This window comes from Geotrypetes seraphini, chromosome 1, assembly GCF_902459505.1.
Source record: "Geotrypetes seraphini chromosome 1, aGeoSer1.1, whole genome shotgun sequence".
Taxonomy (NCBI): domain Eukaryota; kingdom Metazoa; phylum Chordata; class Amphibia; order Gymnophiona; family Dermophiidae; genus Geotrypetes; species Geotrypetes seraphini.
In genome coordinates, this window is record NC_047084.1 from 460932812 (window position 1) to 460945933 (window position 13122).

General features: G+C 42.2%; 1 protein-coding gene across 1 annotated transcript in view; it reads right to left on the bottom strand.

Annotated features, from left to right (window-relative positions):
* PIM2 (Pim-2 proto-oncogene, serine/threonine kinase) overlaps nucleotides 1–12849 on the bottom strand; it is a 35614-nt gene extending 22765 nt beyond the window's left edge. The window contains exons 1-4 of the mRNA XM_033922876.1: nucleotides 12493–12849; nucleotides 9978–10084; nucleotides 9727–9777; nucleotides 8709–9081 (exon numbers count right to left, since the gene is read on the bottom strand). Of these exons, the coding sequence (XP_033778767.1) occupies nucleotides 8709–9081; nucleotides 9727–9777; nucleotides 9978–10084; nucleotides 12493–12532 (571 nt within the window). The 5' untranslated portion in view covers nucleotides 12533–12849. The remainder of the gene's footprint in view (nucleotides 1–8708; nucleotides 9082–9726; nucleotides 9778–9977; nucleotides 10085–12492) is intronic.
* Between the last annotated feature and the right edge of the window lie 273 nt (nucleotides 12850–13122).

Sequence of the window (13122 nt, forward strand, 5' to 3'; positions counted from 1 at the left end):
TGAGTTCAGCCGAGGGAGATCCTGCCTCACCAATTTGCTCGACTTCTTTGAAGGTGTGAATAAAGGTGAGCCGGTTGCTATAGTGTATCTAGATTTTCAGAAAGGTTTTGATAAAGTTCCTCACAAGAGGCTCCTGAAAAAATTAAGATGTCATGGGATAGATGGCAAAGTTCAGTTGTGGATTAGGATGGAATTGGTTATCGGACAGAAAACAGAGGGTAGGGTTAAATGGTCATTTTTTTCAATGGAAGAGAGTAAACAGTGGAGTGCCGCAGGGGGTCTGTACTAGGACCAGTGCTATTTAACTTATTTATAAATGATCTGGAAATTGGAACAAGTGAGGTGATTAAATTTGCAGATGACACTAAACTGTTCAAAGTTGTTAAAACACATGCGGATTGTGAAAAATTGCAGGCGGACCTTAGGAAATTGGAAGACTGGTTGTCCAAATGGCAGATGAAATTTAACATGGACAAATGCAAAGTGATGTTCCGTCAAAAAATTACAAAGACTAGGGGACACTCGAAGTTACAGGGAAATACTTTTAAAACCAATAGGAGGAATTTTTTTCACTCAGAGAATAGTTAAAGCTCTGGAACGCATTGCCAGAGGTTGTGGTAAGAGCGGATAACGTAGCTGGTTTTAAGAAAGGTTTGGACATGTTCCTGGAGGAAAAGTCCAGTGTGTTATTTAGAAGCCACTGCTTGCCCTGGATCAGTAGCATGGAATATTGCTACTCCTTGGGTTTTGGCCGGTACTAGCGACCTAGATTGGCCTCTGAGCTTGATTGACCATTGGTCTGACCCAGTGAGGCTATTCTTATGTTCCGGTTCCTCCTCCGGACATCATATCACCCTATCGCAGCTCAACTCCTACAGGTCTATCAACCATTACAGTTTCTTTAAATCTTCATTCCAAAATATCAAGAAAACTGAAAAATCCTAACAAAAAATTTTAAAAAAGAAGAAGAAAAAAAAAATGCAGCCCACTCTGTGAGCATTCAAACCATGGGGCATTGTTGAGCGCATTTCAAATATCCAGCGCTGTTCTTGTTGCAGAAGCCTCTTCCACTAATCACCATGTCGAGGGGACTGTGGTACTCGCTCTAGCACCACACACCATAAAGATCTAAATTCATGATGGGTTTATAGACAATGGGACACTAATGGCTCTTCTACCTGCTTTGTGTTCAAAATATGACCGATGTTCCAACAGACTCTCTCTCTCTCTCAACATATGGGAAGTCTGTCCCACATATAACAGGTGCCCCACTTAAGATCATATACCTTACCCATCTTTGGATAGGTGAAAGCACTAGTTGCCATTATGTTTTCATAAACGGAACATTGCCCACAAGCTTGGTATCCCTGTCCATTCTTTTCAACAGCACCATAAATAGAGGACAGCACATTTGGGCTGAAAATGTCCCCCAAATTCTGATTTCTCAGAAAATGAAAAAAATTCTCTTAACATCTTTAAGATATGGATGAATTTTCAGTAGTGCCAGATACAGCCTGTTGTAACTGTACAGCCTGTTGTAACTGAGGAGAAAAATCTATAGAAATGGGACTCCTTTGGAATTATTTTAAGAGAATTCCTTTTGGTATTATACTGAAGTAATCTTCACAGGAGTTATATAGGGCTCTTTTATATGATTTCTTCACCACAGATTCTGGGTAACCCTGCTGCACAAACTTATATAATCCTTTAGACTTCTTTTTAAATTCCAATGTTGTGCAACAGATTCTCCTAAATCTGAAGAACTGCATAAAAGGGATATTAGTTTTTAAGCAATAAGGGTGCATACTAGAGAAAGCCAGCATCGTGTTCCCATCTGTAGGTTTTGAGAGCACCGTAGTGTTAAAGTGCTCTCCCTCCTTTATTTTAAATATATCTGTAAAAAAAAAAAAAAAAAAAAATCTTAAAAAAACCACCACAAAACTTGCATTCATTCCATTGGGCTGTGAACTGTATTCTCAGATGACAACTATTCAAATAAGTAAAACAAATCCTGGAATTCTTCTAAGGACCCCTTCCATAGACAAAAAAACCATCTATGAAGCAGACTCAAATTATTAACTCAAAAAATGCAGAACCACATATTCACTTTTCTTCAAAGGCCCCCATACACAAATTCACCATCGTGGGCGCAAAAGAGGTACTCATTGCCACCCCCAAACACTGCTGGTAGTGAGTATCCTCAAATAAAAAATAAATTTTTGGTTATAGCAATTCTTATTTCCAAAAATTCAGTGGGTACTACGTGGGGTCACGGTTTCACTTCAAGGGCAGCTTCTAGCACTTCTAGAGCTTTGCCTTAGGGGACAGAAGTATATAGAGGGAGGACACATCCATGGTTATCATATATGTAACTTGAGTTACCTCTACTTCCCAAGATTGCGAAAGTTGCAAAAAAAAAAAAAAAAAAAAAAAGTCGAATCTTTCAGGAGGGCTTTTACTCTTTGCACACAAGGACTCAAATGAATATCCACATGCTAACACAAGCGTTCAAGGGAGGAACTTCATGCAGACACTTTGGGACGCCCTGGTGGCATATACCTGTTCTTATGGATTTTTGGCAGTAGACAGAGCACAGGAGTAGTGCATACTTTAGATGTTAGATACTTGTACTCATGTTGTGTGAGGAACTTCTTATTCAGTCCCTCTTCCATCCTGTCTTTCACCAATTCATAAATCTCCTTAGTAGGGTCCTCTTGTAGCTTCACATAAGTACTCATCCGCCAATTGCTGGTATACTTCCCCTCGATATCTCTGCTTATCCCAGAGCACCACCGCCCCTTCTTTGTCTGCTCTCTTAATCAATATTGACTGTTCCTCCTGTAGTTTATCCAAAGCTTCTCTCTCAGCTTTATCCATATTGTGACTATATTATCCCTCCAGTTTTTCCACTTCTTGTAATACTGCCATTTTAAAAGTTTAAAGGACTGAATCCAGAGGTCCAGATGGGACCCAGGAGGATTTCTCTTTAACCACAAACCTGTCTAACGTGCCCAACTCTTCAGAAAACAAAACATGCAATTGTAAATGATGGACAAACCTCTCCATTTCCATTCTAAATTGAAAAGGCTGATGGTTCTTGGTTGGCATGAATGACAAGCCCCTGGCCAACTCTTGTTCCTCCTATTGGGACACCTCATAGTATGATATATTTACCACAACTGATCCTTCTGTGCTTGTGACCTGGTTTGGGGATTGCTGCCCCGCCCCCATCTTCCTCTCCTTCTGGAATTCGTCCTTTTGCGTGAATCCCTATCCAAGTCTTTATCAGTCGAGCGGCAAGCTTATCCCCACTAGTGCTTGAATCTCCCGATAAGGTGAACTTAATGTTCTAATTCATAGTGCCCTGCTCACTGGAGTTCTTTTGCTTCATCCAGAAGTAAATGTATCCCAAACTGTAACCCTTTGGTCTCTTTGGAATGTCTTAATTTTCTGCATGCATAACTCACCTCTAAATTTATCCATCCTTGAGGTCAATTCTTTGGGTTTTTCCTCATAACCCTCTTCCGTTTTGATATTGCGACAATTCCTCTGTTAATTTCTAAAAAGGGATGCAGGTTGGAGACTGCAAATTACAGACAGGTAAGTCTCATATCAATAGTGTGTAAACTTATGAAAATGTTGATTAAACACGAATTAGATACGATCCTGAGTGACGAGCAGCTGAGGGATTCCCCACCAGCATGGATTTACAAAGGGAAGGTCCTGCCAATCCAATCTAATCAGCTTCTTTGACTGGGTAACAGGGAGAGCGCTTTACTGCTGTTGGCTTTTTTGGCGAACTTGATACACACAGGCATCCCGTCGAGATTCTTCATTTTTTTGTGGCATTTTTTAGCCCCCCTATTTTACCATGGACCCCTGACGAAGGTTTGTCCGAAACACAGACCGTGTCGGGTCCCTTTATTGGTAAAAGGGTTTTATATATTGTGTTCTTGTCATATTAAAATTTGCCTGCATCTTGTACACAGTCTGCAGTTTTGTTTTGGTTGCTCCTGGCTGATTTTTTCTGCAGATCTTTTTTGGATCCCCTTTTTTTGTTTTTGTGTGACACTAGGAAGTATTTCTTCACTGAAAGGGTGGTTGATCGTTGGAATGATCTTCCACTTCAGGTAACTGAGGCCAGCAACGTGTTCGATTTTAAGAAAAAAATGGGACAAGCATGTGGGTTCACTTCAAGGAAGTGCTTAGGGGAGAGGGTTCTTAGAGTGGGCAGACTTGTTGGGCCGATGGCCCTTTTCTGCTGTCATATTCTATGTTTCTATATTTATGTACCCTCCTGTGTCTTAAATCAACATTAGGTCTAAAGAACGATTTAAGATTTTATTCCATTGTTCTACAAAAGTAGGGTCAGAGTCTATAAGAATGATTTATTTGATATGGTGCCCTTGTCCCCTGTTATATGTGGGACTGACTGAGAAAGCATCTGCTGGAACATCGATCATGTTTTGAACACAAAGCACGTAGAAGAGCCATTAGTGTTCCATTGTCTACAAACCCGTCATGAATTTAGATCTTTACTGCGTGTGGTGCTAGAGTGAGTTTCGCAGTCCCCTCAACATGGTGATTGGCGGAAGAGGCTTCCGCAACAAGAACAGCACTGGATATTTGAAAGGCGCTCAACAACGTCCCATGGTTTGAATGCTCACAGCGTAGGCTGTTTCATTTTTTTTGTTAGAAAAAAGTTTTCTTGATTTTTTTAAATTTGGGAATGAAGATTTAAAGAAACAGTATTGGTTGATAGACCTGTAGGAGTTGAGCTATGATAGCGTGATATGATGTCAGGAGGAGGAACTGGAAGCAGCAGGAAGTACTTTCCTATTTTATAATGTAACTAGTCTTATAGCCCATTACATTAATGGGTGCTAGAATATATGTGTGTGTGTCTTGTCTTTATTTTTTTTTTCTCTCTCCTTAGCCGCTTTCTGTATTTCTGTGTGTCTTTCTTTCTTTTTTTTTTTTCCTTGGTTGTCCACTACCATCCCTTGCCTGCTCCCCTTGTCCATTCTCCCTTCCTTTTACCTCCCCTGTGTCCTCCACCACCCCATCACTGCCCACCTTATCCAGCAGCAGCCCTTCTCCCTTTGTTTTACCTCCCCCTGTCTATCATCACCTCCTTCCTGCTCCCCCTGTCCAGCAGTAGGCCTGCCTTCATTTTTCTGCCCCCCCTGTCCATCAGCACCTCTTCCCCTGTCCATCAACCCCTTTTTCCTTCTCCCCCCTGCGTCCCTTCCTTTTTCTGCCCCTCCATTTCCGTGTGCTGAAGCATTTCCTTCCCACCCCACTTCCCTGTGCAGTATTTTCCTCCCCCCATACCTTCCTCCTTAACTCCATGCCCTACCATTCGAAGCTGGCAACAGCACCGAATTTTAAACGGTGCTGCTGCCCGAAGAAGCCAGGCCTTAACCACAAAGCTGGGGAGCAGGGTTTTAAAAGATATTGCGTCGGCGGTGGGGGGGGTGTGGTTTGAAAAGCCAACTTGCCTCTTTTATTGTAAAATGCCGTCCGGGTTCTGCTGCCGCGGCATGCAGCCACCGCAGCCGACAACCGCCTCAGGCCGCCAACAGCCTCCGCGTGGAAAATGGCGGCTGGGGAGGAGGACATACCCTGAGAAGCGTGTGAGAGAGCTGAGGCTAAAAGCTAGCTGGTATGTTCAGTTGCACCTGCCGGCTCATCCTCAACCTCCCTGGGTCCTTCATTGGCTTTGCCAAGGCCGCCTGTACTTCGGCGATTCCTGGGTAAGAGTGGGGAAGCCCTGGTAGCTATGAGATCATGGAGGGAGAGAGAGATTCGCGCACATGCACACTCCTACCTGAGGTGCCCTACATCTCACGGAAAACGGACGCACACAGGTGGGAGTGCGCATGCGCGGCTTAGTCTTTTATTATATTAGATTCTTTACCTTAATCCTATCATTCCAGTAGGTTCTGTATGTTTCAATGTATGTTACCCTATTTTATTATGTACAAACCTCTTAGAAGGCTGATAGGTGATATACAAATTTTTATTAAACTTGAAACACAATGTCACTCTATAAGCTTGTTTAGCTTGATGTTGATCCCATTTTGTTGGATAATGTAGACAATTCCTGACGAAGCTGTGGAGGCGAAACAGGGATGATCCTGTAGCATCTCTGCACTGGACTTTGAAACTCAAGCGGATGACAGAAACGCTGCGAGGGAGAACCGTTATAGTAGGAACAGAGAACGGCTAGCTATCAACAAAAGCTAAGTGACAATTTTCTGAAGTTGGATGCCATAAATTGTGGCTGGAAGTTTTTCTATAGGGAGCTGTTTTTTTTTCAGAGATTGAATGTGAACTTATAACCAGGGCAGGAGTAATTCATTGAGGGGCCCTAGGCACACAAGTCCACTGCCCCCCCCCCCCCCCCATTTATTTACCCTTCTTTACCACTCAATTTCTCTTTTTCTTTTATTTTAAATTCAAAACAAAAATTAGCATACCAATACTAATGTATATATATCCCAGGGTACTGAAAACGCCAACATGAAATTGCTGACCTGCTGTTAGTGATCTGTAACCTATTGCTAAAATTGTCTGTAGTACCTGAAGATTGGAAGGTGGCCAATGTGACGGTCATTTTTAAAAAGGGTTCCAGGGGAGATCTGGGACATTATAGACCAGTAAGCCTGGGCAAAATGGAGTAGAGTAAACAGTGGAGTGCTGCAGGGATCTATATTGGGACCAGTGCTATTTAACTTATTTATAAATGATCTGGAAATTGGGACAATGAGCGAGGTAATTAAGTTTGCAGATGACACTAAACTGTTCAAAGGTGTTAAAACACATGTGGATTGTGAAAAATTGCAGGCAGGCAGACCTTAGGAAACTGGAAGACTGGTCATCCAAATGACAGATTAAATTTAATGTGGACAAATGCAAAATGATGCATATTGGGAAGAATAACCCCAAATCACAGTTACCGGATGCTAAGGTCCACCATGGGGGTTAGTGCCCAAGAAAAGGATCTGGGTGTCATCGTAGACAATACGATGAAATCTTCCACCCAATGTGTGGCGGCGGCCAAAAAAAATGCTAGGAATTATTTTAAAAAGGGATATTAATAAGAGAAAGAATGTTATAATGCCCCTGTATCAATTCATGGTGCAACCTCATCTGGAGTATTGCGCTCAATTCTGGTCTCCTTATCTCATGAAAGATTTAGCGGCGCTAGGAAAGGTTCAAAGAAGAGTGACCAAGATGATAAAGGGGATGGAACTCCTTTTGTACGAGAAAAGACTAAAAAGGTTAGGGCTCTTCAGCTTGGAAAAGAGACGGCCGATGGGAGATATGACTGAAATCTTCAAAATCCTGAGTGGAATAGAATGTATACGAGTGGATCAATTTTTTACTCCATCAAAAATTACGACTAGAAGACACTCAAAGAATAGTTAAGCTCTGGAACGCATTGTCAGAGGTTGTGGTAAGAACGGATAGTGTAGTTGGTTTTAAGAAAGGTTTGGATAATTTCCTGGAGGAAAAGTCTACTCTGTTATTGAGAAAGACATGGGGGAAGCCACTGCTTGCCCTGGATCGGTAGCATAGAATGTTACTACTCCTTGGTTTTTGGCCAGGTACTAGCGACCTGGATTGGCCATGAGAACGGGCTACTGGGCTTGATGGACCATTAGTCTGACCAGTAAGGCTCTCATTATGTTGAGGGAAAGAGACAGTGCACATATGATAAGAAAGAGGTGAATTGTTAGGCATAGGGAGGGAAAAATAAATATTGGACATGGTGGTGTGGTGGGAGAGGTGTGAGATAGAGATACATGGGGAGAAATGTTTGTTTTGGAGAACTGTTTCTTTAATGTTTTATAGACTGTGTACTGTACAGGATCTGAGTTACATACAAATTCAACTTAACGGTTTAAAAAAATGGAACTCATTCTTAACCCAGGAACTGCCTGTATTTACATTTCCTGCTGTAAAAAGGTTGCATATACAAAATATTTTTCCATAGAATTTTATCTTTTCAAGCTAGATTATGGGATAAACCCTTTTCTGCCCTGATAAACTTCAACTCCTATCTTTCCTTTAGAAAAATACTAAAGACCTACTTATGTGACAAATTCTTCTGAATGCGATAATACACTGTACTTGTACAGTCTCAATTGTTGTTAACCGTGTTGAACTGAGAGGTTACTGTGGTATACAGTATAAGTGAATTTAAGTTATACTTTGTGCAGTATGTCATTTTGTCACTAGATGTCACTATCAGGCCATTACTTGCCTTGCTTCCCCTCAAGTCTACACAAGGCTGCTGAAAATTTTTTAACACACCAAAACTTATATGGAAAATTCTTGCACCGTAAAAATGGCAAACTGTAACCTGTATGTTGATATTAGATCCCTAACATGTGTCAAGTTAGGATAAAATTGTATTGTAGCTATGGCAAATTGTAATTTGTTAAAGGGGTCTCAAAGTTCCTTCTTGAGGGCCGAAATCCAGTCGGGTTTTCAAGATTTCCCCAATGAATATGCATGAGATCTATGTGCATGCACTGCTTTCAATGTATATTCATTGGGGAAAATCCTGAAAACCCAACTGGATTGTGGCCCTCTAGGATGGACTTTGAGATCCCTGCTAACCTGTAACTCGTTCCGAGCTCATTGGGGAGAACAGGATAGAAAATAAACAAATCTCACAACCTCTCACCTCTCCTTACCCTCAAAGTCTGTGTACATGCCATCCTTAAGAGTAGCACCTGAGCCAAAATCAATGAGCTTCAAGTCACTAGTACTGAGATTCAGCAGCAGGTTCTCATCCTTGATGTCACGATGCACCACTCCCCGCGAGTGGCAGTGACGAACTGCCTCTAGCACCTGCAGCAGGAAGCCCCGGGCCAGCTCTTCTGGCAGTGGGCCCCGCTCTGTGATGAAATCAAAGAGATCCTGAACTGGCTCCGGCCTCTCCAATACCAGGAAAAAGCCATCGGGGGTCTCGTGCCAGTCCAGGAGGCGAATCACCCCTTGGTGTCCCCCACCTGCACACACCTTCTTCATCAATGCAATCTCCAGAGGCACTCGAGAGCCACCAGGCTGCAGAGAGAAAGAGGAGAAAAGGCTCAGGTACTAACCCCCTGGGAGGTGGGTATAAAAGGTTCATATCTTGACCAGGAGCACTAATCTTTCATAGACAAAAGTACTTTCTCCCCCCCCCCCCCAAAAAAAAAAAAAAAGCAAGCTTAATGATTTTAAACCAGGTTAAATTGCGAGAAAAGTAGTTCAATTTTGGGAGTCTGTAGCATGAAAGGAGGATGCAGAAGAACCCTCAGTAAGCCGAGTCTTCCTAAAATCACTGGGCTATAGAAAGGCCAGTCAGTCTGTCTCTAAGTAAAGCAAACAAGCCTCCAGAAGCAGGGCTTACTAGTACACTGTGTGTTCACAGGAAGCAGCATAGGAATAAAGACATCTGGCAAAGGATGCCAAGGACATCCAGAGTAGGCATGGAGTTAACGGCGGCAGCAGCAGCTTTCTGAATCCCATTCTTTTAAGCTGGTACCAACAACCAAATTAATGTGTAAACAGCAACAACTGAAATGCATGACACCTAATCAAAGCAGGAGAGTGTCCCTGCTCACCCCATTCACCGCAAGGTAATGGCGGAATAGAAATCCCTAATGTAATGTAATCTCACGAGGGGACAAAAGAAACAAGTGACTTGATACAAAAACACACACTTACCAGCTGAGCCCAATCTACCACACGGCTCCTACAAACATATTTTATAGCCACCTGGAAAAAAAAACAACACCACAACACAAGTGTAAAACATGTCAAACACTCTCAAAGCTCAACGCCTAAATCTTGTTCTGTAATGGCTACTGCAAGCATTTGAAAGGTTCCAGCAGTGTCATTCCTGGGAATGTCTTACAGTAGATTTCTATTTAAGAATAAGCTTGGTCCGACCACCTTGCCTCGTGCCAGAGTCTCACCTGTAGTTTATCTGTTACTCGGTGTCCTGTGTACACAGTGCCAAAGCCCCCTTTCCCCAGCACAGGGCCCAGCTGATACAGCTTCTCAAATGCTTCTTTATCCTTTCCTAGGGAAAGAATCATTTCAGAAGAGCACAGTGTTAACACAACAGCCTCAAAAATCATGTTTCAGTATTAGCACACACAAGGAAGTACATTTCTTACCCTACGGAGGCAAAGACTGTCCAAGTTCATTGTGAAATTAGATTGGGAAACGGATCAGCCACAGGTTGATCTCCTGATGGCTAGTGGAATGGCATGGAATATTGCTACTCCTTGGGTTTTGGCCAAGTACTATTGACCTGGATGGGACACCATGAGGACAGGCTACTGGGCTTGATGAACCCATGGTCTGACCCAGTAAGACTGTTCTAATGAAAGAGCACGATCAAAAAACAAGGCTTACATACTCTTTGTTTCTCTCGCAGCACCCTCAGAGAAACAAACTTTGATACTAAAAGTACAGAAACCTGGATTCTGTGGGAGGCCAATAAATGTTAGCTCAATATTACGAGTTAAGAGAAACTTTAATGCATACGAGTGTTTGAGATTAGAACTAGTTACCCAATTGAAGTTGTTCATGATAGCATCAGCATTTTGGGCAGGGAGGCACTATGTTGGTGGAAATATGGCCCTTGTATATCATAGGCAGCAGAATGTGGCCCATTTCAAAGCCTCCAGAGTTTCCAAAACAGCTTTAATAGCCAAAGATAAAGAGGGCAAGAAAAGCACATAAGGTCTATTATAGTCAACAACCTCTAGAGTCTGATGAGCTGCAGGAACAGAAACACCTTTCGAACAAACTGGGAGTGTCTTTACTTCATAGTTATCTAAGCCTGCGCTCTATAGCCCGACATCCAAAAAATAGATAAACATTCTGCAAGTTTCTAGCACAGCACTCCATAAAGCAGTGTCTCTCAAACTGTGTGCCAGGGCACAGTGGTGTGCCCTGAAGAGGTTCTAGAATTTTGTTTAAAAAAAAAAAATTCCCTTCATAAGTATACACTTGACTAGAATGGCACATACTCTTAGAGTCTGTCAATGTTATGAGCATCTGTGTGTAGAAGAATACAACCACCCAGCCAAGCATCATTCTTTGATGCGATTGGTCCTTGAAAACTAACGGTAAGTAATTTTATTTTTTATGCAGTCGTTATCCTAACTTGAGCAACAAAGCAAGCAAGGATCGTATCTTTCCAAATTTGGATTTTCAGCTCAGACAGAAATGAAATTAAAATAGATATAGAATATGCAGATGGTGGATAAAAATGAAACGTATGTTCGCTTGTCAACTATAGAGCCACATTTTGAGTTCATTTGCACTCAAAAACAAGCTTATCCATCCCATTGATGAGTAATTCTATCTAGATTGGATTTATTATATTTTGATATACTGCTTGTACATGACAAGCTGTTTACAATACTAATACTTTAGCTTCACCATTGTTACAATTATTCATAGCTTAAAGAACTTTAAAGAAATCTCAAAAATTTAATTTTCTGGTGGTTTTGTAGTTTTATAATTTCAATTATAATGTGCCGCAAAAAAACCACCACCATTTGCTCCATTTAGTATGCCACAGCTAAAAAAAAAAAAAAAAAAAAAGGTCGAGACACTGCCATACAGTAACAAGGACCTCACCAGCATTATAATAAATCATTTGAGAGAATGCAGCATTGAGAAGGGTGGGGAAGAAGGAGCGGCAAATTTGGGCATAGGAGCCAGCTCTATGGGTGCTTGAGCACTCACAATATTTTAACTAACTCCTCAACAGCGTCCAGGGAAAAGGTAATTTGCATTAGGTCTAGCACACACACACACCCCCTCCCCACTGTACTCACCCTCCCCTCTCCTCTTATTTTATTGTAAACTTTATTTCCCTTCCTCAGCTTCCCTATATGTTTCTGTTCGTCAAGTCTGTTTTCTCCCCCTCTAACATTTTCGATTATATCTTTCTTTTAACTTTTATTGTATTTACCTATTGTAAGCCATCTAGATACTTGGGATGGATAGTATAACAAGAAATTATTAAACTTGAAAACTTGGGTACTAGAGAACAGGTCATTAAAGCTTTTCTCCCAGCTCAGGTATTTGCTATTTAGAAACTGATGTACAATGTACACAAAATCCTGGCTTGAAAAAGAACACATCACGCACTCTGAAACAGCCCGACTCCCTCATCAAAGCCAGCAAGAAAAGAAAAGTGCCAAGCTATCAACGAGCTGGTTACTCTTTAGAATCACCCAACTAGATGAGGCTAGAGAAGAGGCGGCAAAAGCTTCCAACACAACGCTTCTAAAGCGAGAACTAGATTTCAAACGTTCTCCGTATTTAGGACCAATTTCAAAAAAAAAGGGGACACGAGATGAAAAACAACAGACCAGAACAGCACAAACAGTGCTGTATTAATAGAATAAATAGAGCACAAACATCAGCGAACAAACGCACGCCTTGTTTTACTAAATATCTCGTTACCTGGAGATGAACAGAGCGCTTCAATGGTTTTGCTTAACATATCCAGGCTGCAAGAGAGACGTCGTAGATCCAACTGTTAGCACCCAGTAGCAGATAACTATTTGTAAGCCCCAGGAAAGAGGACTACAGACGCCCCTGTCCTTTCCACTGCTTTAGCTTGTCATTACTACTGTTCCCCAGGACGCAAGCAACCGCACGTTTGAAACAGAGCAAAAAAAGCGCGCGCACATAGTAAAAACTGTAAGAGAAATGTAACTGTTATTAAATAGCTGAGGCTTTAGCGCTGCCTGTTAAAGCAGCAGCTATGCCTTTGCTACAAAACCTCCACCTAAACACGCGCACAGTTCTACAACTGCAACGCGAGCCAGACTTAAGAATGAAGCCGCCACACCCACAGAACTCACACCGCGACCAATCAGGACGCAGCTCCGCCCCGCCACCCGTTCCCTCGCCCTCTCCTAGCTACAACCTGTGTACAATAACAAGCAGCCACGGCCGCTCACGCTGGCTTTGGTAGTCAAACAAGGCATGCTCCTTGGTAGCCAATGGCGGCGCTGCTATGCAAATAGCTCGCATCTGTTTGTTCCAAGCTCTCCCCACCCACAGAGGATTTTCCCGGGAACTTGAGGT